This window comes from Scleropages formosus, chromosome 5 (genome assembly GCF_900964775.1).
Source record: "Scleropages formosus chromosome 5, fSclFor1.1, whole genome shotgun sequence".
Classification (NCBI taxonomy): Eukaryota; Metazoa; Chordata; class Actinopteri; order Osteoglossiformes; family Osteoglossidae; genus Scleropages; species Scleropages formosus.
In genome coordinates, this window is record NC_041810.1 from 2877761 (window position 1) to 2904632 (window position 26872).

General features: G+C 43.3%; 1 protein-coding gene across 6 annotated transcripts; it reads right to left on the reverse strand.

The window, feature by feature from the left end:
- Positions 1–5174: 5174 nt before the first annotated feature.
- gata3 (GATA binding protein 3) lies at positions 5175–26872 on the reverse strand. Of its 6 annotated transcripts, XM_018739554.2 has the most exons (7): positions 20784–21320; positions 20143–20564; positions 18276–18809; positions 15730–15875; positions 14269–14394; positions 6673–6795; positions 5175–5249 (listed from the first exon to the last, which is right to left on the reverse strand). In XM_018739554.2, exons 2-7 carry the CDS (start codon positions 20375–20377, stop codon positions 5190–5192), a joined length of 1224 nt encoding a protein of 407 aa, XP_018595070.1. In that variant the 5' UTR covers positions 20378–20564; positions 20784–21320; the 3' UTR covers positions 5175–5189. The 6 variants fall into 6 exon arrangements, with proteins under 6 accessions (XP_018595070.1, XP_029108050.1, XP_018595071.1 ...); XM_029252217.1 differs by lacking the exons at positions 5175–5249; positions 6673–6795; positions 20784–21320 and adding exons at positions 11020–12003; positions 26782–26872; XM_018739555.2 differs by lacking the exons at positions 5175–5249; positions 6673–6795; positions 15730–15875 and adding exons at positions 11020–12003; positions 15606–15646 and having other exon boundaries at positions 18333–18809; positions 20784–21319.

The window sequence follows — 26872 nt, forward strand, 5'->3', positions numbered from 1 at the left end:
TTCTTAACCCTTCCTAGGTCATGCACCGTTTTTAGAATGTGATGGAAGCTATGGACCCCACCAGCAAACATGTCGCTTTATTGCACTGAAATAGCATTAAGTAATTATAACAATGCATTAATATGTTAATTATATTGCAAAAAGCAAGAATTTCTAGTTTACTACGATACAGCAGTTAGGTCATAAAATATTAACTGACTGCTCACAGCATGTTGAAATGGATTCTTTGCAATTTTTATTAAGAAAATAATAATAAAAAGCTATTTTAAATTTTGGGGGCTCGGTGGTGCAGTGGGTTGGACCGGGTCCTGCTCTCCGGTGGGTCTGGGGTTCGAGTCCCGCTTGGGGTGCCTTGCGACAGACTGGCGTCCCGTCCTGGGTGTGTCCCCTCCCCCTCCAGCCTTACGCCCTCAGTTGCCAGGTTAGGCTCCGGTTCCCCACGACCCCGTATGGGACAGGCGGTTCAGAAAATGTGTGTGTGTGTGTGTGTGTGTGTGTGTGTGTGTATATAGTAGCTTTATGGAATAAATTGAAGGACATCTGTATTCTGTGGCTTTTATTGATCGTACATTAGTGACAAAAGTGACTTCTGATTTAGAAACAAATTGAGTTGCCAATGTGATGCCTGCCCCATTTGTCTTTGTAAATTGAGGAACCAGTGCATTTTGAGAACCACATTCAAAATTAGACTCCAGTCCCTGAGAGAGCACGCTTAAAAGACGCTTAGAAGAGCGGTTGTTTAGCACTGTGTCCACAGGTTCTTCAGAATGCCGTGTGAAAATGGAGTGGAAAGCTCAACACGTCTGCATGCGTTTGTCCGAAATCACAGGGGAACTGCGTGCAGGTGCAGAGAAGATGGCCAACAGGCTGCGATTCTGAAATGCAAACGCACGCTGCACGTCAGACATTCCACTTGGGTTGGAGAGGTCGCGGCCGGCATTTTTTCATCTGAAACAGGAGCTGTGAGGAATCTCTACAACCTGCCCCCTCCCCCTGGAGCAAAGGAGGTGGGCTGGGGAGGGGTAGCTTCTCCCCCCAGCTCACCTCACCTGTGCCAGCCCCGCCCCCAACAAAACACATTATCCATAATCCCACCCTGCTCATGGGACACCATAGGACTTCACAGCTGATGCTGTGGATCTGTTACTCTCAAGATGTTCGAGTTACTTATTTAACTCACGTCTTTCTCCAAAGTTGGAATTTTAAGATACTTACAATTATCTACCCATTTAGGCAGCTGGGTAATTTTTACTGTGTTAATTCAGGCTTGGCCAGGTCCCACTCTCTGGCAGGTCTGGGGTTCAAGTCCCGCTTGGGGTGCCTTGTGACGGACTGGCGTCCCATCCTGGGTGTGTCCCCTCCCCCTCCAGCCCTGCGCCCTGTGTTGCCGGGTTAGGCTCCAGCTCGCCACGACTCCACTAAGGACAAGCGGTTTCAGACAGTGTGTGTGTGTGTGTGTGTGTGTGTGTGTGTGTGTGTGTGTGTGTGTGTGTGTGTGTGTGTGTGTGTAATTCAGGCTAAGTAGCGTCCCTCACTGCTCCGGCAGGTTAAATCATACATCATTCCATGCTAGGGAGGTTTTCCATCCAGTCTAGCTGGACAAACCACAACCATGAGTGCAACGATACACACAGACACACACAAGCTAACAGATTCTCAGATCAGATGGAAACCCTGCTGTTTGTCCTAATCTTCGGCAAATCTGCGCTAAATCTAAATGACCGGCCATGTTTTGTGGTTTCAGGCATGTCATCTGAAAAGCTGGCTCATACCCCAAGGCACCACACAAAAGAAATGTTTATCTTTTATGTTTCAGGTTGCAACTAGAGATTACAGTTCAAATTTGCAGTTGTTAAGGAGACACTACAGTGTTCTGTCTTCTTCTAGCTGTTCAGGGTCTTGCACAATATGCTCAGACCTGGTATATTCCTGCAGTCGAAGCAATCATGAAGTAAAGGCAATTCAACAGACTAATTACACAAAGCTGCATTTCAAGAACTGGGTGACATACAGTATTTTACTATTATGGTTTAGCATTGATTAAAATCCAACAAGTACTGTCAAGTAGGCTCAGTTTCATTTGGCAAAGTGAAATTGTTGACACTTTTCCAAACACAGTGATGTGGAGCCAAAGAAGCAAAAAAAAAAAGAGAAGCGTTCTTCTACACTAATTTGCCAGAATCAAAATTATTGATTCTAAGACAGATTTTTTTTCTTTATTTACTTTTGCCACATGTCTGAATGGGATGAGCGCGTGTAGGTGAAAATATAACAGCTAAGAGCACACACGCTGACCATGCATCGCAACTGATATATCAAAGTAGGGAAAACAAATATGGAAATAAACAAAGCATGAATATTATTTATAAAGCAGATATCATTCATACGCATTTAGAAGCATGAATTACAGTTCTCTTTTCCCTAGGATGCAGCAGCAGAAAAGTAGGAATAGCCCTAGTTTGGTCCTGTATGTACAACTCCTACATGAACAAGTTTGGACACGTTACAGGTGGACATGTGCTCTGCTATCCAGACAGGAGCTGATTTTCTGCGAGATCAGACAACCACCTTCCTCAGAAAGTTAAATTAGATAAATAATGTCTAATAAGGGGGAAATTTAGAAGCCACCAAAAAGCCAAACGCCTTGCAGCACATCCACGCCCTGTGCAAACCCTACCCCCGGAACAGAAACACTGGCAGTTAGGAGAGTGGACTTACACCGGAGTCCCACATCGCATACTGCTGTGGGTGTATTATACCTACATATGCACCAGGTGTCATATCTACAATGGACTGGTTTGTTGGAGCTCAAATAAATGTGGAAGGGCAGCTTCCTAAATCTTAATGAAAGCATTTAATACTAAGAAACAATGTAAAAGAGTAAAGTTCTTCTGTATTACCTTAGAACACCTATTCTAATCAGGACATCTATCCCTGATCGTAGCGCATATGTAACTGACATGTAACAGGTTGCAGAAACATTTATTATTTAACATTTTACAGTGTTAAGCTACTTACGGTGATTGACCCATGTACATAGTAAGGTCATTCTTGCTACGCAGCAATCTCTCCATTTACTAAATTAATCTGTTCCTGAATGCGGTGTAGATACCACAATTTTGGAAGACTTGGCAGTCATCCTTGCTCTGCATCTGCACTGCAACAGCACAAAGCCAACAAGAGACAGGAAACCAAGAGGAAAAACTGGGTGTCAATTTCGAAGGTGCAGTGATGTGTTGTGATTGTAGCGCCAACTACACTACATCACCGCATTGCCAATGTGCCACTTGAAAGAAAAAATTGGAGATGTTTTCAATACCCTTTCTTATACAGATTTTTCATTCCTGAAATCAAAAACTGAGTGTCAAAAGCTTGTATACCAAATTTTCAGAGTTTGTGTATTGAAGGATGCCTGTATTAATTCACAATATGTACCTTGATCCAGAGTACTACAAAGGACATGGGTTCAAACCTTAATCTCGGGAGTGCAAAATCAGCCGCTCTAACCACTACGCCACCTGCTGCCCAATATGCTATGTGACTCATAGCTCTGTCAGATTGTCAAATGAGGGGGGTAACTCAGCAAGATAGATGGATGGAGTTGAAAAACAGAAACAGGAGATGAGCTTATGTGTCACATATTTTCAAGCATTTCTTAAAGGATTCGACTGCTTGCAGTTTTTCATTTCATAGATGTGCCAAATGGGCAGAGTTCATCAGGGGGTCAGAGGGTCCTCTGAGGGACAGACTGCCTGTGGACAACTAGCCCTCCAACAAACCCCTCAGCATTCAAATTAAAGAGCAAATCTCCTGATTCGACACACAGCTGCAGCAAAGAGGTGTCTTCCTTGGCTAGAATGAGAGTTCTTCTGTTTCCCCCTGTGATCCAGGATCAGTGACCCCGCCGGGACCCAGGAATCAGTAAGATGGGGATCAGGGGATTGGGGCTTGTGAGGCCTCCTCTCACCACCCCTGTCTGGTACATACACCTTACATCTACCCAGCAGTACTGATACAGTGGCTTGGGTTTTCCACAAGAAAATAAAATTCTCACCGAAATAAGTGCAGCTTCACTCCATGAGCTCCGTTCACTACTTTATGATTCTGTGCGACTCCACATATCACGTGCTGTAAGGTGCCGTTCCACGTTTTGACACAGCTGTCTTCTCAATAGATCAGCAAAGTTTTGTTTTGCCTGAAAACAATGCAGTTCCTGATTTTGCCTCCTTTTGTTGACCGCACAATATATAATGACTTTGTGAAAACAGTGTTTATTGTTTCTTTCAGGCGAGAGACATGGTATAAATTAGAAATAAGTCAAATGAAAATTCAAAGAAAATGGTTCGGCGATGTTCTCCCTTTACCAACCCAACTAACACATAATGTTTCAATAACGTTGCTGCAATATTACATCAACGCGGAGGGCATGTTACATATTAGCTTGGAGTAAGCTTCAACAGCCCGTTTGAATGTAATATGCAGAGAAGTCAGATGAAAGTTGATATTACTCCTTTTAGAAATCCAAACACGTAACAGATGGTCCAGTATTTGAATTACACTGAACGTAAAATCGAACCCAACACACTTCTCCAGACTTGAATAATATAATTTTTTTTATTTTAAATATACCATATGAGAATGATGTTTTGTATAATGGTCCAAGAAAATTATTCTTTGGAAGCAAATGTTTCCTTTTTTATCCTAAATATTTTGTTATTTTTCCCCCCTGAATAATTTTGATATGTCTTGCAAATTTAAATATGAAAAAGTTAAGAAGTTCCATCTTGAGCTTTTATTAAAGGCTACAAGCTATATTGTTCAGCATAGTTAACACATAATTGTGGAACTCTGCCTGCATTATTAAGGGATTGTATCCATATTACTAAGGGATACTGCCCACATCGCAGTCAGTTCTGTGGTTAAAACGTAGACGAAGAAGAACAACAACAACAAAGAGCAACAATAAACTTGCAGTCTACAAATAACACCAATAAACCTGCAGTCCTTCCATGAAGAACTTATCTCCAGGGTTCCTACTGCAATGATCCTACAAGCCCCAGGACTCAGTAGCATTTCATACAACTTTTGACACCCTTAAATAATTCAATTCAATTCAATTTATTTTTCTTAAAAATGTTCAGGGTGCAATAGGAAATAGAATGCAAAGACCCAATACAGAGTAGCAGCAGTTATTGTTCACTATTAGGATAAACCAGTTGGCAGTTGAGGAGAGGAAAACAAAAATCCCACTGTGAAGAGAAGAAGAAACATGAAAAGAAAATCTGAGGGGGTCAAAGTATCAGTGGCTGTCCACCCCTCCTGTGGTGACACCAGTCTTGTGTGAATATGTCTACAAATAATCATAGCGGAAAATTATTGTCATTGTCCATAACTATAATTACCTGTCATTTACCACTGTCTTCTTCAAAATTTGTAAATGGAAAAATTTTTACAAATGCAGCACCTTAAAGATGGTGTTTTACCAAATTTGACTGATACTTTGAAAACTTCAAGTTTTCATTTAGATATTAGTGATAATAAGCCTACAGATGACATGAGTATGGTGTGCTTACTGTATAAGGCAACAGTATGATGCGCTGAAAACAAAGTACAAACTGAGGGATACTGTCTTTCACTTAATAGCACAATACATTTCTTTAAGCTGTAGTCCTGTGAATCAAAGGGAAAATGGAAATCCACTAAGGTCTTCAAGTGGGAAGAGAGTACAGCACACTACACACCCTGCAAAGTGTGTTCCTGTTATGACCCTACGTTGGCAGAAAACAAAAACAGAACTTGTTTTTTTTCAGTATGACTTCAGATAAGGTCCAGTAGTAAGTAGCACTCCACATGTATCTTGTCTCCCTCCATCAGCCTCTTGTTGCCATTTGTATCACATTCAAGACGCCCTACAACCTCCTTCAAGATAATGGTCTACAGGATAGTCAGAGCATCTGCTCAGCAATACCTACAGGACCAGATCACTCCTTACACCCCAGTCAGAGCACTGTCTTCCTTCACATCTGGACACTTGGTGGTCCCACTTACAAGGGGTGCAAAATCTATAGTCTATAGGTTTTGGATCCAATGTGGCAGAAAGAAACTTTGAATGTCCCTCAGAGCTGCTGAATTCCTTTCAGCATTTAAGAAGGGTCTCAAAACACATCTCTTTTGAATTCATTTCTCTCCTGATCTCCTTACAGCTCCATAAATGTCCATCTCACTATGTGTCACCAGCACCTTTGTCTTTTCCATCACTTCTATATGCAGCTACTCATGTAAGGTGCATTGGCAAAAACAGTAGTATTGGACAAACTGTGTGTGATTCGGCAATAACATGTCTGTATCTAGAGCTTGTCGCCTGCTGTGAAATGTACTTTTGTTTACGTTGAATTGGATACTGCTTTCAGGAAAAGTATCTGCTAAATAAATAAATATCGATGTATTAGTTGAAGAGGAATTTTGAATTTACTTATTAATGATATTAATATTTTAGAACTGACATCTACTAACACTAGAGCAGCTTTGGACCATTGAACTCAACAAGAGCCATCCATCCATCCATTCATCCATCCATCCGAATAGCCAATGTTTTTTTTTTTAGGCAGTTAGTTTAAATAATGAACATAAAGCAGAAGGGGAATGCAGTGGTGTGGTGGGATTGGCCTGTACCTGCTGGGTGGCAGATCTGGGGTTCAAGCCCCCCTCGGAGTTCCTTGCGGTGGACTGGCATCCCATCCGAAAGGTGTCCCCTTCGGCCCTGCGTTGCCACGTAGGCTCTGGCTCGCCGTGACCCTGCTTGGGACAAGTAGTTGTAGATGAAGCAATGCGAACATAAAGCAGAAGACTTAATGAAGAAAACACACCCCACGACCTGTTGACCCCATTCCTACTACATTACTTAAAGATTGAATGGCATTGCTTGCTGGGCACATTATTAACTTGTCTTTATCATAAGTTCTTGCCAATGACTGTCTTAAGGTGGCTGTAGGCAGACCTCTGCTCAAAAAGACTTCTTTTATACTAATGATACAGCAGATAATACCTTACACCTAGCTAAACTGGACACCCAGCTGGACTTATGCTTAAGCAGTTTGCCACGTATACAGAGATATTACTTTATAGCATTTTCAGATGTCTGGTTACTGTGCCTCATCATCAGTGTGTCTTTCTGAATATGAAATTCCGTTCCATATTCAATGCCGTGACAGTTCACCGATATTTTCATATGTAGCTGCCATTTCAAGCTATTTGCTTGAAATTAAAAATTTCAAAAATTAGAAGTTATGAGTCCCCAAAATTAGAAAAAAAAAAAGAATTCTCGTTCTATTTGTACACCGTGGAGATTCAAAAATACTGGCAATAGTATTCAGAGAGGTGATAGGGAGGTTAAACACACTTATTTTTTCTATGAGTTGGTATAAATACACACACACACACATTTTCAGAACCGCTTGTCCCTTACGGGGTCACGGGGAACCGGAGCCTACCCGGCAACACAGGGCGTAAGGCCGGAGGGGGAAGGGGACACACCCAGGACGGGACGCCAGTCCGTCGCAAGGCACCCCAAGCGGGACTCGAACCCCAGACCCACCGAAGAGCAGGACTGCGGTCCAACCCACTGCGCCACCGCATCCCCTTGGTATAAATAAGGTAGGTAAAAACTTGAAGCTATGAGCTGTTACCTTGAACAATTTCCATTTCCACTTTGCAGCTTTGGCTCCTTATTAATACATAATTTTTAACCAGCATCTACCACGTAACATTCCTCTGACTTCCCAGTTCAACGTATGTTTCCTGCTTCTGAAAAAAATTGGAATTAAAGGAGATTTCTTTCCATTCGAGATGTAGGAACCTTTGTAACTGCAGCTACCTACAGCATTCTGGACTGCTGTAGCTCCTTGCTCTCAGGGAGTTAAAACAAATTCAGAATTCTGCAGCAAGGATTATAACAAGAACCAGAAAGCATGATCATATTACCCCAGTGCTTCGGTTCCTCACTGGCTCCCTGTAACGATTCAAAGAAGCTTTAAAATCGCATTGCTTACCTTCAGCACTGTGAGTGGTTTACTCCCGACTTATTCATAACAGCTCGCTAGTACGAGCACGCCAGAATACACTTTCTAATCACAGTATGCACCCTTTTTTCTGATTTATAGAAAAAATAAATCCACTTCTGGTGGTAAGGCATTCTGTTATAACTGCAACTTCCTACTCCTAAACTCCTATAAGCCAATGTCACAGATGTCCCTGCAGCGAAGGCATTCAAATATACAGTGAAGGCACATTGTTTTCCTTTCACACATTGTCTACACCGCTGTCCATCAATCTGTCGGTCTGTCTTGTTGTGATTCTTTCCTTGATGCTGTCTGTCATGTGTAATAAGGTTACAGGACATATCTATTTTCCTCCATCCAGTTACTCAAGGTAAGGGCAAACACCTGGAAAACTTCTCCAGCACTTTGTCTTGAAGATCACCTACTGACCAAACAGGAGGTGTCCGGATGACCACCTGACTAGTGCAAATAAAGGTTACTTACACACACTGTCTGAAACCGCTTGTCCCAAGGAGGGTCACAGCAAACCAGAGCCTAACCCAGCAACCCAGGGTGCAAGGCTGTAGGGGGATGGGACACGCCCAGGACAGGACATCAGTCTGTCACAAGGCACCCCGAGCAGGACTTGAACCCCAGACCCACTAGAGAGCAGGACTCAGTCAAACCCACTGTGCCACCAGACCCCCTCATAAAAAGACCAGAAAAATACAAAATGTCTTGATTAATGCACTGCCCTGTACGTTTCTGAACTGCGCACATTTTTCCCCTTGTGCTCGCATTACGAGTTCTGTTTCATCTTTTCAGGCGCCATTTCTGTATTATTTTATTACAAGACTTTTGGCATGATACTTGGAGCATTTCACATTATTCTCCACTGAGCTCTCTGGGGCAACCTGCTGAAAGGGCACTGTAAATAAATACAAAGGATTTCAATTCAGCCCGTGTTCGGAAATCACACGTGGTCGGCCCCCAGAAAGCCAGGGCAGGTACAGCTTGGAAGGGGTGCTTGGCAGCAATTTTTCACAGAGGCACTAAATCGCTTGAACACCATGCATTTGGAAGGAAGAAACTCCATCGACACGGAGCGAACGTGTAAATTCCAGTCACGCAGAGGAAGAAATAGGCAGCAAAAAAAATGGAAAGAAATACTTTTTTTAGTATGTGAGATTTTCCAGGACGCGCCCTTGTTACAGACATCTGTATGTTACAAATCTGTCATACTGCTAAAAGCACCGCATGCAATCAACATTAACTTTATATGGCTGTCATGCCTACTTATAGAAATGGACTGAAATTACTGAAATCAAATTGACAGATTTTTATGTTTTCATAATATATGTTACAATATGTATTCTAAAAGAGCCAGACTAGCATTGTCTATACACTTTGTCACCACTGTAGTCTATGTTCCCAAATCTATAGGCATGTATTTGCATAAAAACACCTTCGTATGTCAACTTTTCATGAAAACAATACCTGTCAATGACTTCTCCTGCCTCCAGTCAAATTCTCATGCTTTGCTGCTTTTCCAGCAAGTTATGTACGTTTTACCGTTGTTACCGTTGACTTCTCCTTCTTGCCACGGAACATGTATGTCCAGCTTCTACATACGTTCAACTTGTTCAACTTACATCTTATCAGAGCCTGAAAATCTTTACGAATGGTGCCACTAGTGCACCCATGGGAATAGAAACATTTTCAAAACTTCTGGGGACATAGACTTACATCAAAGTTTTTCAGTTTAAATAATCAATTTCCTGTCAACATTTTCTTGTAGAAGCCCCATTGACCTCTTTTTGTGCTTATCCTGAACCTTATAACTCCCCAGCTGACACGATGGCCGAGTTTGTCCGTGGTGTCAACCGAACACGGTCCAGAAAGTAAATAAGTTTTGATCCAACAGTCGGGAAACAGCTGGGCCACTTTCCTCGACAGACTACAACGCTCTACAAGGATCGCAGTATAATAATCTGGTTGCAAAGACGACAATCACTGAGCATAAATAATACACATATATTGAAATTACCCAGCATCTCTCGTTGAAAAACACAAAACACTACATAGCTACTGAGTTTCACTCCACATCCTCGAATTTAAAGTCCTCTCCTGGCCTTAAGGGTATGAGCACCAGTCTATGTCTGGTTGGGATCTAGAGAGCTGCACCCAGCCAGAAGGGACTATACGTTTTATTAAACTACAAGTTGATCCAACAGCGTGAAAACAGCTGGAATGGACCATGTGCTCCTTCCAAGGCTTGCAATTTAATAGTCTGCTTACAATGATGAGGATCACTGAGAGCAAACAACACATACACATTAAAATTATCCTGCATCTCTTGGTGAAAAAGGGCATCATACAGCTTTGGGAAGATGTGATTGACGGTAACACACCGTACAAGTGTTTGTCTCTGTGGCGGCTCAGGATACGAAACCTCCCAGTATATCTCTGTTTATTTCTGTACTTCCTGTTTGTGCAGTGACTGGGCTGCTGCAGTGCATGATGGGAATACGGTCAAGTTTACCGGCAGAGAGAGATCATTGCTAAACGTCATACACACCAAAACCAACATTGTCAGTACAGGAGAGGCTGTCATGATGTCAACAGAATTTTAACTAGTTTATTGTTTTTTTTTTTTTTTTTTCAAAGAAAGAAAAAATGTTACGAAACAAAAGAGCAGTCTTTTTTACACTAGCAGTTATTAAATTTATACAACCATTCAGTCTGCATTACATAAAGAAATAATTCTACATCTTTGTTTTGTTTCATATTTTTGGTAGTCTGAAATATACATACAAATAACAAATACAGGAACTTGTTCACAATGCATATAATTTGTGGGCTCGAAAAATGTCTTTCAGGTTACCCGCCATGGCAGTGTGTGTGTGTGCGTGTGTGTGTAATGTGTGTGAGTGTGTAGTGTGTGTGTGTGTGTGTGTGTAGTGTGTGTGCGTGTGTGTGTGCGTGTGTGTGTGTGTAGTGTGTGTGTGTGTGTGTGTGTGTAGTGTGTGTGTGTGTGTGTGTGTGCGAAGATGCTAAAGCAGGACCTACTGAACTTCCTATAGAGATGCCTGCCGTGTAGATTATTAACTTTTCTACCGGTTTTAATGCATCTAATGACTTCCACCAGAGGAAGGTGGAGGTCTGGCAGGATCCTCCTCTACTCTGTCCCCCCTTTCTCTGGAACCAGGATTCTCGGTCTCGTACCCTTCTCTTCGTAGCTGCCCATAGGCGTCTTTTCCATTAAAAAGTCTTCATTAAATTTACTGTATTTCATACAATTTGTACAAATATATTCAAAGTCCTTTTCCTCTCGCTTTTTTCACAGCACAGGGAGACCCTGTTTTACAGGGTGGGTAGGTCTACATTAGGTTGATTTTTCTTCTTCTTCTCTGTTCTTTGCTTCTTTATGAAACATGATTTCTCTGTACAGGAATGGAATCCGGATTAAGCAGTTGCACTGGGAAACGTGGTAGCGGCAAAGCCGTGAACTCCAACTGTCTCCTTTTCACTCGGCCATAGCTCGTCTTCCCAGAGTAAGAGGGAAATGGCTCGGCCGTTGGGCCTTTCAGTCCTCGAGAGGTGCACTTGACTTTAAACAAACATAACGCATGTCATTTTTGGGTGGGTGGTGGAGAGGGGCCTGGTGCTGAAGACTCTACCCCATAGCTGTGACCATGCTGGTGGGGTGATGGGGTGCGAAGGGCAGGCTGGAGGACGGGTGCATGGGCGTAGGGGTGCCCAGCACGTGGCCTGAGTGCGAGAAGGGAGGGAAGGAGCTCATGTGTCGGGACAGGGCTGCAGGGCTAAAGGAGCTGCCTTTGTCCATGATGCTCTTGGAGAACTCGTCCATGCCATCCTGGGACTTTTTGCTCTTCTTCGACTTGCTGGACATCTTTCGGTTCCTGGTCTGGATGCCCTCTTTCTTCATGGTCAGGGGTCGGTTGATCTGAGCACGAGAGGGAGGGATGGCAGGGTTACCGGCCATTGCGGGGGCTACTCATTTATAAAGGTTTATATCCAAAGGTTTGTATTGAATAGATCCTTCCGATTTTCATACATATTAAGTCTGCATTTAAACATACACACATTGAATTAGTGGTTACGTCAGTCACCATGAGTTTTGATTAATGATTTTAAAAAAAAAGTTTTGCTGGGCATTTGATGTTCAAGAAAGAAAATGTATGATGCGAAAAAAGTTTAGAGCAACTTCACAGAAGCTGAAAATACAAACAAATACCACTGCAGAAATAGGAAAACAATGATATTTTCCATCAAAGAAAATAAGGGAAGTTTTGTAATAACAATATTACAAAAACTACATTTATTCCTGTGTTATACAATGAAAAGCTTCCAAATAGGACTGTCTGCTTTTATAAAGGGGGGGCAGTCACACGCCATTCGGGACAGTAAGATCACAATCTGGATATGAAACTGTGCGTTGCACTCTTTATATCAGTTTTAATCAAAACTTGATGGGCTTTAGGGCTACATTTCCTAACTCGGGGCACATTTGTGACCGACAGTCTCACTGTGCTCGTGGTGCACATTCAGCCAAGCCAGAGCAATCACGGGGCTACTGAAAGACCTCTGGTTACACACTGCGGAGCCTTAAAGCATCAGGTTTTGGAGCCTTTTCTTCAGCAGTGCAAGCAATCCTCGCCGCTGCATTGTGGGAGATCACAGGTCAATTTCCCGTGCAATATCTGCCACTGCTTTACCCCAAATGACTACAGTATATGACTCACGTCCTTGCAAAGGCAAACGCTATTTTGATGCGAACTACCTGGATCACTACACACACACACACTAAAGAGAGATAAGTCATACTGGATATGTTACTGAACTCCACTACATGTGGCAGAGAGCATTCATTGTGTAGTTATTATTATGAACTGGGCATAATAAGAAGCAGAAGCATCCGCCACCTCGGTGCCATGAACAATGGAGGTACCCCCTATATGCCAAACAAAGGACATAAGTTAGGACATAAAACTGCAGCAGCAGCAGCACTAAGCGGCACAGAGACTGACCATTTGGACACTGTGGGCAGTTGAGCCTCATTTGGAAAAAAAACTGCCAGTGCACATAGGTAACATTTGAATCTGCAAAATGGACCTGAACTGCATTTTCTGCACAAATCAGTTACTTGTGAGAGTCCAAGTTCCAAAGCCAAAGCAAAGACACTGGGCAAAGTTACGATCAGTATACAGAGCACGCAAAATACGCACATCCCTGAAAGCGCTGCTGAGAAAGAGCTCAATTACACAAAGTTCTTTATTAAAGAAGCTTATTATAAACTGGGTACCGCTAATATGCATCTTGGGAAATGTTCTCTTTTTTCTCTGATCGTCTGCATATTTTGAAGAGTCAGATATGAATAGCCAAAAAATAAAAAAAATCATTGGAGAGCGTGGTCAGAGGGCATGCGAGCGCGTGCAGGCGCATGTCGTAGGGGGAGCTCCGAAAGGGAAGATAGATGGCGGGCGAGACGATCAGACCAAACTGCAAAATATTACGCCGGAGAAAAAAAAAAAAAAAAAAGCTTTTCTGATCAAAACCTCGCGGACGCAGATAACGACAGCATGGGGGTACGCAGAGCTCGTGCCCGGAGGCTCGCACCGGTCGCTGTTTCAAAGGCAGCTGCGCTACTTAAATTGACTTAGATCGTTTTGCCCCGTAAGCAGCTTGCGAGGGAAATCGAGAAAGGATGTGGTACAAACCACTGAAAGACCCCAGAACAAGCTTTCCTTGCTAGCAGTATGAAATCGAACCCGGGTCTGTAGACCAGCATTGCGCAGCAGACCATCCAGTGCAATATTATTATCAAAATTATTATTATGGAGGTTAATTTCATAAGCGCTTTTGTGCAAGGCAACCTCCAATATTATTATGTAGTGAGCGTTTGCCCATTTATAAAGCAGGGTGATGTTACTGTACAAATTCAGAGTTGGTACTTTAATCAAGGATGCAACGGCATGAATGGGATTTAAACCCATGACTTTCAGGTTACAAGTCTGCGCGCTCACATTATACTACCTGCCCCCCTGAGAGCGCAATGCACAGAATTTGTCAGCATTAAAGTTTCTAATTTGTTGCTATGGATACCAACCTTGTCTACTACAGAAATAAATTCAAAAAAGGGGAAATGAATGAATGTATTAAAAGGTGGACAGGTGGGATGGTGGGACGGGCTGCTGGGAGAGTCTCTTACATTGTGCAGTTTGAAGTAGAGTCCGCAGGCGTTGCACACGGGGTCCCCGTTCGCGTTCCTGCGCCACAGCGTCGTGGTCGTGGTCTGGCAGTTGGCACAGGAGGTGCCCGCGCGCCTGGCAGCCGACTGCAAGAGGGACACACAGACAACTCCTTGAGCACCCAAGGCCTCGCGCCTCCTCTTACAGGTAAGTTACAAAAAAAGTCCAAGCACAAGTCTTTAAGCTGACATTCAACATGTTTATATGCCTTGCCCACATGCCTTTTCAAATACAGACATTTAGAGAAGAAGTAAGTAAAAGAAAGTGCTTCAATGACACCCAAGTCATCTGATTTAATTTCCCAACTTTGACAAATGTGCAACTGTGTGCAACTGTCTAAACACTGCGCAGGGCTCGTGCGATCAAATGCGGCCGTACCTTAAAATCCCGCTTTAGTACATTCTTGGAATAACTGTTGGTGAATGTATTGTTAACGTACTGTGGTTGAAAGGTACGCCGTGGGGGGGAAATACCAGACAACACAGCGCTCAATACAACAGTTCATTTGTAGTGGGAAATAATATTTTATAGCTGCACTATAAGTAAAATTAAAAAATCACGGCGAAAAAAAATTAACCATTTCGGAATAGTTGCAATTACGGAAAACATTACTAAGGGTGTGATCAGTCCGTGACGGAAAAGAAAAAGTCATATGAAATATATTCGATTTTAGTCAGTAACTGACCCCATTAGTACGATTAGTACTTTTCGACTCCCCCTGACAGAACAAGTATTATATCCCATTTATTATTATTATTATTATTATTAAGAGATCACCTTTGCCAATGTGGTTTAGAGTGTGACATAATCAACTTTATAATGATTTATCCATTTACACAGCAGAGTATTCTCATTGTCCTGACTCCTGTTTTCTCCCCTGCTCCTCTCACTGTTTGGCTTTGGGGGGTTTGGGGGGGGGGGGCTCTTTCAAACCATTTATCTGCGCTGCTCACGTCCTGTAGCTTTTTCTTTGGAAGTTACTATTTTGTATTAGAGGGAAAAGCAGAGGAGGGAGAGGTTGGGGGGGGGGGGCAGTAGAGCTTCCCTGCGTTTTTCATAAGGCTATTTTTCATTTTAGCACAGCGCCATTGTATGTGATCTAGTGCAATAAAAAGTGTAATCATTAGTCACAAATTAAACTGAAATACTGTGGTGGTGTTTCGACTCGATTGTTTGTTTGTTTTTTTTAAATAATATCCACAGATAAATATTAAATCAGAGGCATGTTATAGGGGTATACTGTAATGGACCATTCATTTCTGTCAGTACAAGAACTATAATGTGAAAGGAGTGAGACCTGAACAGGGCGGTTCATTTTCCGGCAGCTAACACTTCTCCCTGGACAGAGAAAGGCAGAGGAGAGAGAGGGAAGGGAGTGGGATCAGTGCGATCAGTGGGATCAGTGTGATCGATACACGCACCAGCCTCCTCTTGGGCTTGATCAGGGGCCGGTTCTGCCCGTTCATCTTGTGATAGAGTCCGCATGCGTTGCACAGGTAGTGGCCCGTGCCGTCCCGCCGCCACAGGGGGGTCGACGTGGCCCCGCAGTTCACGCACTCTCTACCTTCTGGAAGCAAACACACAATACACACACATGCATTCGTTGGCAAGGGTGTATAGAGAGCTGCCACGCACTGCAAAGTGAGAAAACACTGCAGGTTTCTCAGCATAGACAACTGGATAAAAAGATTTTGTTATTTTTATTGTTATGATTATTGTTATAATAAATGTATAATTTTTTAAATTATTTTATTTCACGTTAAAGCTGTAAGCCGCCTTGAACAAAGGCATCATCGATATGCTAATAATAATAAGCAGTTTCTGACAATGTGTGTGTAAATAATAATAATAATAAGAAGAAGAAGAAGAAGAAGAATAAAGAAAATGACTACTATATATGTTGTAATTAAAATTAAAGAAATTATTGTCAAATTAATCATTGTATAATGTAAGACAGTCTGCATTCTGCTCATACAGAAATTGTCTGCCAAATCATTTTACTGTAAGAATTATGGGATTGCAAAATGTGCAACAGTGTCCACGCAAGTCTATTTGCATGAGGTTATGAAATATGCGCGGACACGTAGAGCAACCTATGCAGTAATTGCTTTATTAGTGGCAGCAGTGGGAGTTGTAGCAGTAAAAGGCATTACATCAATTCATACATTTTTAGCAGTTTACATTTATTAGGAAGCAGCCGTATTTAAGGATAACCACGCGGGTTAATACAAAATCCTTGTATAATAATCCCTCTTAGGTGCATAAATGAGTCCGTCTTTTTATTATTTTCCCATTACTTGAAAGAGACACTGAGGAAGATGTCAGTGAGACACATATTCCTTCAAACAGCGTGTTTTAACCAGGCCTGTCACCGCACTGCTGAAACCGAAACGACACACACACACGTACGCACGCACGCACGCACGCACGCACGCACGAACACACAGTGCTCTTCACACACTCGATTTGAAAGTTGAGACTGAGGAGGCCTTCCTTCCAGTGCCATGTGTCATTGTCAGCGCAGGACGACTGCGCCTCTACAATTTTTATTATTATTATTATTATTATTATTATTATTATTACTACTAGCGGCGAGTAATTTTGGACGGAGTTCGCTCTGAACAGTAAACAGACAGGTACGAAGTCTGCCAGGGCAGACTGTGTGCTGTGTGTGTGACTCGCGGGTGTGTTTTCGCGAAGCGCTGCCATACCGCACATTCTTTTATAATCAAGTGTTCAGAAAGTCCGACCGGTAACGCGTTGCGCAAAAGCGGCGAGTGCGGAGTTCTGGTTTTCACACCACAGTTTTACCTGCGGGCTTTTTGAGTTCGGAAAGCGGACCCACGGGTGACCCATTTCGGGAGAAAAAAAAAAAAAAAAAAAAAGAAAAAAAGTGCCTGTAAGAGAGCGCGTGCACTGTTGTGGAATGTACACATATTCAGAGTAAATGCGCGGAACGCGCATAACAGAGATGTCCCTGTCATATAAAAAAAATAATACGCATAAATCAAGATACGCTGCATTTCAGATGTAAATTCGCAATGGCAATAGGTCTGTATAATGTCCTCCGGACAGTCAGGAATATTGACCTATTGTATTGACTAGTTCATAGGGACAATGATACGTTTTGGCACATTAATTGCGCGCAAAACGTTAGATAAAGGTTTGCCTAGACGGGGACCCCCCAGCCGGTCATGACAAGTGGTCTTTATTCCCTCCAGTGCAGCTCGCATCCGGACTCCATCATAGCGACTTTCTCGCGCCGCACAAAAAAAAAAAAAAAAAAGGAAAAACAATGCAACTGTCGCGTGCAGCAGTCTGCAAATAATTGGATTAGCTTGAATATATAAACGAGAGAAAGACCGCTGTAGAAACAGGAGTCACTGCAAAATGGCACTGGGGGGGGGGGGGGGGGGTGAAAAAAAAAAAGAAACAGAAAACTGCTTTGAACTGAAATGAAAAAAAAGCTAATATTATATTTAATGCAATTTAATCCCGGTGTAATTTTTCAGATGTTAAGAGTTCATGTGAGTAGATAGGTTGGCCCTTTAATGATATCTTATGTCAGATTGATTTAATGATATATATTTTACAAGTCTAATTTTTGTGCAGCAATAACTGACTCTGTGTGTTATTTTTGACACCATACAGCCATGTTTAAAACTGATTTTCTATATTTTTATTGGCACGGTTATACAGCTGACAGCAGTATAAGCCATAACACAACAAAACACGCGCTCTCTTTAGTGCTCCTTATGAACAATAAGATCAGGGTATTAACACACTTTGTGTGTTATATCCAGAGCAGTGAGCTAGGCCTGCAGGTGTAATAGCAGTTGTGTGGTTAGACACAATAAAATCATCTCACTTTCAACACCACTTTCACTGTTGCTTTAAATACTGGGCACACAGAGTGAAATGATTTTGTTTTTAATAAAACTAAAATATTTAAATAAAGCAAACCTACCTGAACAGGACCTTGTTTTCGGTCTTGTTTTCGAACCGTAACTAGAAGGCGACCCACCTATGAGGCTACTTGGTGGGAAGAGGCCTGGGCCGTATTCTGGGACATAGGAGGGGTACGTGGCGATGGGATGGTGGGCCGAAGATGCCCCCGCTCCGATGGAGGCCATGCTCCGGCTGTGAGCAGATTCCAGCTTCATGCTTTCTGCCAGCGACACCTGGTACTTTATGCACTCTTTCTCCTCCTGGCGGGCCGAGCTGCCAGAGCCAGGGGTCGAAATTGCTGGATCCGGCGAGACATCTTTAGGGGGGGTCGGGGGAAAGGTGAAGAGGTGCGGACTGGAGTGGCCCCCTGACAGGGAGGATGAGGAGGCCGGCGGGTAGACGGAGAGGGCCCCGGGGGAGCCGTGGTGCAGAGAGGACTTAGGGAAGGGACTCAGGTTCCAGGGGGATGTGCTGGGGTGGGAGCTCAGGGCTTTGCTGCTGTCCAGCCAGGACAGAGAGCTGTGCAGCAGGGGTGGGCGACACACCTGACTACCTGTGGAGGGCAAAGAAGCACAGTGAACCACAGTGAAAGCAAACCCAGTCATTCAGATGAAATATATTTTTTTAATTGTCTACAGAATGAAAATGTTTTGAAGTTTCCATTGGGAGATTTAAAAAAAAAAAAAATCTGCATTATGTGGCAAGCGCCCACCTTAGTGAAAAACTGATTTCTACGATTTACCGTTTTCGGCGGAAACTTTAAAATGCCTTAAAGCGAATAATCAAATCATTTTTTTTTACAAGAAAAGACTAACTTCAGTTCAGCGTTACTTCCCTAGTAGTGTAAAATATTTAGCCAGCTCACATTTTATTTGCCTTTTTTGTTGCGCGCCCCAGTCGTTGCTAAATGAAATTTAAACGAGTAGTTTTAAATGTCAAAGACGGCTAAGGATTATAACGTTAAGTGGACTATAATTAAATAGTTACGAGCGCACGATGGGGCATCAGTGACTTCGCGCTAAACAAACACAACAAATATCTTAAATCGAAATCATGGGAAAGGAGCGCAGCGGCTTGAAAAAGTGGCTTCTTAACAAAGAAAGAGGACCAAGTGGAAGAAACAAGGTCACGAATCTCCATTCGGTTCAGGAAGTCCTCTCAATAAATACCCCGATAGATCTTCCGCACTGTGTCATTTTCCCCGCGTGTCTGCGCTTTTATTTTTATTTCGCTCAAACTTCCTTGTGTTGAGCGACGCAGAGTCGCATCGCTGCCAAACGGGTAAAAAAAAAAAAAAAATCATTCGACTTTCTCCGGCCTCCCCGAATAACTTCTTTCGTTATTCTCACCCCCCCAAAAAAGCAAACAACGCACACCATAACTGTATTTACACATTAAGAACGCGTTAAAATATATTTCAAACATGAACACGCGCTAAAAAAAAAAAAAAAAACCACGCGTGACTCGTTGTTTCAGCGCCTCTCCCTGCTCATCTTATTTTACAAACTCTTAGTCAGGCCGGCGCTTATACTCTTTTAAAAGGCTACAAACTGCCAATTTGAGAGAAAAAAAATCTATTATCGGCGCCATGTTTTGACGGAAAATTAAATTAATAACATGCGGAAAGTTATGAAACCCGTGTGTGTACAAGCCCGCATGCAATCGAGAACGGTGGCGTGTTTCGGAACTCGTGGGGGGTTGGGGGGGGGGGGGAGTAGGTGTGTTTACACCTCTCTTACCTGCCGACTTTAACCGTGGCAAGTGCGCGTGCAGCAGCGGCGCTAATATAGGAACAGATCGCTGGACCGTGTGTTTATACATCATACAAGACTCTCGTGTACGTGTACGTGTAATAATGTACGTGTGGACAGCCGAGGGAGACTTACTGTGGGGTGGAGGTGGGTACCTCGGCACCGTTCTCACGGAGTTGCCATAGTAAGGAGAGACGTGGTTGCCCTGTCCATCGATATTAAAGAGTACATCCACATCTTCGGCCAGCGGGTACTGAGAGGGGTCCATGTACGAGTGGCCCAGGCCCGGGTGGTGCGAGTCGGGGTGCTGGCCGTTCAGGACCGGGTGGTGGTGGCTCATCCACCGGGGCTGATCCGTGCTTACTTCCATAGCGGGCAGCGAGCGGTCATACACACACAGCACTCACCGCACACACAGCACTAAGTAGAATTGGTAACAATAAATCTAGACAAAAAAAAATAAAAAAGAAAAAAAAAAAATCTATCCAAAGTCCTGCGATGTTAAATCCACAGGTTGCTTCCTTCTTATTTCAGAGGGAAATAATTCTTTCGATCACCTGAAAGAAAGAAAAAAAGAGAGAGAACGTTAAAACCGCATCAGATTAAATTTTAAAACATTCTGACCATTTGGTTTCTATTTCTCGTCGCATCGCAGGAGAGCGTTCGGCGTCGAGGTTTGAAGGGAGGTCAGTGGGGCGCGCGCCGCGCGCGTCCCGCTTAACTTCGCAAAGAAAAGCGCCGCAGTTTTGTCGCCTGACAGTCGTGCATGTACGTACTTTTAACGAAATGCGCTAATTTGCCATGAAGAGTAGTTCCACAGATGCGGCCGAGTCCGCATCGAGCTGCTCGAGTGTCTTCCCCGCAAAGTTTTGTTGTCGTCTCTCTCTCTGCAGAAGCAACAAGCGGTCGCGCGAGAAGCGTGTGTAGAAGACGTGCACACACACACTGACCAGGACACGAGTCACACTCACACATCAAATCTCCGTGCCTGCGCGCAACACCAACTCCCCTCTTTCTCACCCTCCCTGCCTCCCACCCTCCGACCGTCTCTCTCTCTCTCTCTCTCTCTCCTCTCTCACACACACGCGCGCACACATACACTACCTCTCTATTTCTTTCACACTCGCTCTCTCTTAACTTCTTTTTTCTTTCCCTGTCTCTCTCTTTCTGTCTCTCTTTCTTACTGAGCTCACCCCACTCTATCTCGCCCTCTCTCTCTCTCTTTTTTTTTTCTCTTTTTTTTTTACAGTGAAGGCATTCTTTGAGGATGGCGCCAGGCAGCTCAATGCTCTCAGACAGCTGTGGCGCGACGCAACTTAAGGAGGTTCTGCCGGTGTCATCGAAGGGGGCGGGGCCTCCCGGCACGGCCTAATTGAAGGAGGACCAAAAATGCACTTTTCAAACTTTGTCCAGTCTTCTCCCTCGTGATCCAGCTACAATGTATATAACACACTGAAATGTGCTTTGCGATGTATTACCGTTTTCATGCCCATCAACGTGTATTCATACAGCTCGTTTGATTTTCCACATTTCAGATTGATTGCGCCTTATTAACGGGTTGTATTACCTACCGCCCCGAGTTCAAAATACGTGTCGGGTCATTTTGAAAAAAAAAAAGAAGTACTTATACAAAATGTCATGTTTCTAAATGTAATCGCGACAATTTCGCATTTCTAAATGTAGCCCATGTTCCCCTTTGTAGCCTCCAGTTAAATAGTATAATCAGTAAAGGTTCAACAGGTACACTTTCAAGAGTGGTCCCATCTCAAAGGAAGAAACGTGATCATTTATAAATAATGAATTTTTATGTTCTTTTGGAAATTACTGCTCAACGGACGACGGAAATGCCAGCAAAGAAATTTTGTTTCATTAAGTAATGGAGGGGACTGCAAAAGCGCAGGGCCTTCCACCCGTCCGCGGGTCACGGCGCGCGCGCTCCGTTACATTGTGGCAGTGCGTCCCCTCGCGGCGACACGCGCGTTGCTCCGGCGCGTGACTCCCTCACACGGCGAGGCCAATTCACACTAACAGCGAACACCTCCCGATGCCTCGCAAACCTGTGGAACACCCGAAAAAGCACTAAACATCACGTCCGATGCATTTTTTTTTTACAAAGTTGCGCCAGGAAGAAACGCAACGTAAACCGCACTTATTGCACCATGGATTTGTTCGCGATTTGCACGAACGCACTGTTTCCACGCTCCCGATTCAAATTCTAGCAATATTATTTGGACGCGCTGTCAGAAAGTGAAATGTCCAAGTCATGAAGGAATATTGTTTTTGTTTTATCCCACTTGATTGCCCAGTAATGGGAGGGTCCCGTGGGGGGGGGGGGTAGTATTCAGGGTCTAATTCCTGCCGTGGCTCCCAGATTGACAGTACGTACTTCGGGGGGTCGCTCTTTTGATGCTATGCAATGCAGTGAAATGGCCAGTCTGGACGACGCCACGAGCCGTGACGTCAGGGGCAGAGTAAACACACAGGAAATGAGATTCGGTGGAGCGCGGCTCGAAGAGGGGGGGCCCGGTGTATGTGTATGTGTGTGTGCACGAGCGTGTTTGTATCTGTGTGCCCGAACCGAAAGTTTATATGTACTGTATATAATTTTATATTATACACACGTATATTTTTTTTATGTAACAGTTATCGGCGCGAGGAACCGAAAGGAAGATGATGTCTCGGCTGCGCTAAAGCTGGGGGGGGGGGGGGCATGGACAGGGACGCCGGTTTACACCCAGGTAAATACTGTAATTGATAGCATTGTAACACTCTCACGCATGCATGAAAATACAGCTACAATACTCAAGCTAAGCATCGACCTACATAAGTAAAAATCAAACAAAATTAAAAAGTGAAATCTTGAAGAAAATCATGATCTACCGATTTCAGTTTATTGTAAATTGTTATCAATCCTCGCAGGCATTTTTAAAATACGTGCTGTTATAAAGCTTGCAGTAATCCAGGCGATGCTGTAATAGAGCGCTTACACCGTGCGCACATCCACCGTGTGTTCAGCCGAGATGTGAATTTAGCGGACATATTGTGAGAGAAATCATGTAGCGCGCGCGGTGTGTGTGTGTGTGTGTGTGCGTGTGTGTGTGTGTGCGTTTCTCCGAGCAGACAGCACTCCTCAGCGAAGGAAGCCGAGGCCGATGCCGATGCCGAATGGAAACAGTTGTCCCGTGTCTGCGAACAATCCCGCGCTCATTGTGGGCCTGTCAACGGACCGCTGTAATTATCCCCCTGAAAGCTTTGTGTCCCATTATCCCACAAGTGCGCATTATAGGTGCTCCGAGGCAACACATGACGGCAAATGTAAAATCCTGATTATGTTTTTTTTTTTTTTTTTTTCCCTCTTTTTTGTTTCTTGACTGGTGTCTTGCAGCTTACAGACAACATGGAAGGCGTCCCAAACTGGTGCACATTCCCGAGCCGCAGTGTCAGTAGTTTTGTGAAACGTGAGCGAGCTTATTCTGCCCCCGGAAGAGGGTCTCCCTTAAAAGTTGTCATTTAAAATCCCTCCCACTGCCACAACAAAAGCCGCAAAAGGAGCTTTAGGGTGGTCCTATCATACAGAAATTATAGTCTGCTGTCTACAGTGTGCTGAATAATAATAATAATAATAATAATAATAATTTAAAAGAAATGCATTACTCACTCGAATTATATATATATATATATAGAGAGAGAAGCATGTAATTATATATATGTAACTACATACTTCTCTAATGCTCTGTGGAGAAGCCCAGAGAAACAAAGCCCGAAAATACTGCGATCCCATAATCTGCTTGCAGTGCGTGTTCATCTTGGTTTATGTAGGCACACCAGTGGGATGAGGTGGTAGGTGACCTCAGACCATGGAGATCTTTTCGAGTGACTCTGTGAGGGAACTCTGATTGAAATCAGGAAACAAGTCGCTGTGGGTGCGAATCGGAGACGCACGGTTCGTTTTATTGACTTGACAGTGTCGTAGATGTGATTTTTGATAACGGATCATTTGTCTCCGTTCCTCTTGTCAGAGTGACTCTCTTATGGCACTAATAATCTTAATGAGCGAACCATGCTCTAATGTCAAAATAAGGATATTAACATTAAAGGTAATAAGTTAAATCGGTCCACCAATACATATCAACATTTCAGAATTTTTCAAAATTGAATGTTCAGATTTTTCTGTTAATACATTATTATTATTATTATTATTATTATTATTGTTGTTGTTGTTGTTATAATAACAATAATAATAACTCATTTTTCTAACAAAAAAGAAAAATTCTAAGGCACTGGGTCGATAAATCGGTTTCTTTTTTAGCAAATTTCCCTCTAAATAAAGATGAATTATCGTGAGCGTGTTTGGATGAGGCCGTTTTTCGCAGTTTTTTAATACTTGAGTTCAGCACTGAGGTCTCCCGGGGTTAGACCACTATAACAACACGGCTTTCGAACCCTGGCCATTTCCACCCCCCATCGCCCGGAATAGATTGCCTGCACCCTAGAAAAAGGGAACAACAAACTGAAAATGCATCGCTGCTCTGACGTGTACGTCTGCGTGGATCAGTCAAGCTGCTAAACAATTAATAAAAATACCTAGAAATTTGGAATAGCATTTAATTAATATTCTATTAAAATATTATTTTGAATGTTAGCTGAATTTGTCCTGTTTTGGCTTATATATATACTGTATATGCACATAGTAATTCAACAATAGCTTTTAAAGCATTAAAAATAACAGTATATTTACAAATGGATATATATACACGACTTCCAAATAAACGGTATTTTGATTTGAATGCATTTAATTCACTCCAAGGATCTTTTTTTAAACATTGAATCCGCATTCACGGAAATAATTTGCGCCAAAACACGAAACGCGCCGCCGCCTGTGATGTGACACCTTGCGCTGCTCTTTGAAAAACCACTGCTTTTTCCATCTTTCATTTTCAGATTCTGCTTAAAAATTCATATTGCCTGCCGAATTGAAAACCAGAAAGCTAAAATCGAGCGCATGGATTTTACAGGGTAAACATGTTACGATTTAAACAAAGGGGACGTTTTCGTGACAAGTAGAATAAACGCACAAAAATGAAGTAAACCGGGGGTGAACCGGAGGGTGCTTCTCAGTATTTCGGATTTAAAACCGTTATTACACGAAACGTCTGAGGGGCGCTGTATGAGTAATAAATCTTTCTCTTCTCTAAAGTCCTTTCAAGAACAACTTATTTTCTGACTAAAGACAATGGATTCTGAAGAGCGCTGCTTCTTAGAACCTCCACGGGGGCGTGAAATGTGCCGACTGCGCCTGAAACTCAACATGATGTGTCCTTCTTAGAATGATCATCGCCCAATGTAACGTATGTAGGTGTGCTTTCAAGTGAAAATGCGCCGTTTCCTTTGCGGGTTCAAGGCCAATGTGATTATTAAAGCAAACACTGTTTTTGCCCTGTTTGCCCACAGCGGGACGGTCGTGTTTTGTCGCAGGGCTTTTCTGCACCTCTCAAGTAGGCCAACATCTTGATCAACTTTGCCGGGTGGGAAACACGGCAGGAAAACTCCCCAGATCATCGGTAAAACGTCAGAGCAACACGTTTCCACTCAAGTGCAATTTTTATTGGGATGCGTGGCTTTTAATATTCACCGCGCGCAGCAGCGCCGGTTTTCAGCGCTCTGTGACAAGGAAGCACACAATTAAGGCTATTATCCGTTATGTACATTCCTCTCCTGTAATTATTTGAAGATAGCACGCAAATTTCATACTTTCTTTTTTGAAAGCATTGCATCTGCTGATTAATTAAGCGCCCATTCACACCATGCCATCCATATCTATAGACACAGCTGTCCGAAATAGATTGGCATAAATCAATAACATGGTGTGTCATTTCATCGCTACTGTTTACTGGGCAGGCAAACAAACCTCGTTCCTCACATTAGAGGTCCCCCCCCGATGTCTTTAATTTCGTACCCCCACCCCCACTCTCCTTGTGCAAGAGTCCTTTTTTAAAAAAAAAAAAATCAAGTGAAATAGACTGCGCAGGCATTTAAAAGGGGTGGGGGGGGGGGGCGGGATGGCGCTTCAGCAAAGCCAGCTTCTTTCATGACCCATCTGATCAATTTCACGGGCTCCACCAGCCACCAGCCGAGGTGGTAATAGATCATTAATAACCCTGATATTCCATATTTCGGGTGTGTAAATTACTCCTAAAGCGCGCGCTGCGACTGCGTGCACCATTATGTCCAAAAGCATTTTGAAAAGGAGACGTGGAAAAGCTGCTCACCCACAGACGGGGAATTAAAGCAGCGAGGTGCTCGTGGCAAATGGACCCACATTCAGTCAGTCAGTGTCTTTTACACCGGGACAAACGCGGGAAAACGGCAAGCGCACATCCAGAACATGCGGATCCGCGTGCATAATTAGTCTAGTCTAGTTTACTTCTTATTATTTTTTTAAATGTATACATATATATATATATATAAAATATAAAATTAATGTGCGTCGGGATGTCTTGTAGGCTACATGTGTGTAGTAAATCCGTTCTACTGTAACTGTAAAACAATGTCAGTGCCGTTCCGTGGCGGCGCTACGCGGAGAAATGCACGACAGCTGTTTATTAAAAACACGCACGACATCTTCGCTCATTACTACATTGGTGCGCGAGGATGAACGGAATCCGAACACAGTAGAACGGACACCGGAGCCTCGCGCCTCCGGAGAGTCCTACGCTACGGGCGCACGGACCAAAAAAAAAAAAAAAAAGAAAAAAAAAACAAATATTTACTGACCTGTGGAGTGGCGTCTGGATACTGTGGGTGTTTTTTTCATTCTCTGATCTCCAACAGACGCGACGGCCAAGTGACATAAATCGAAGTGCCG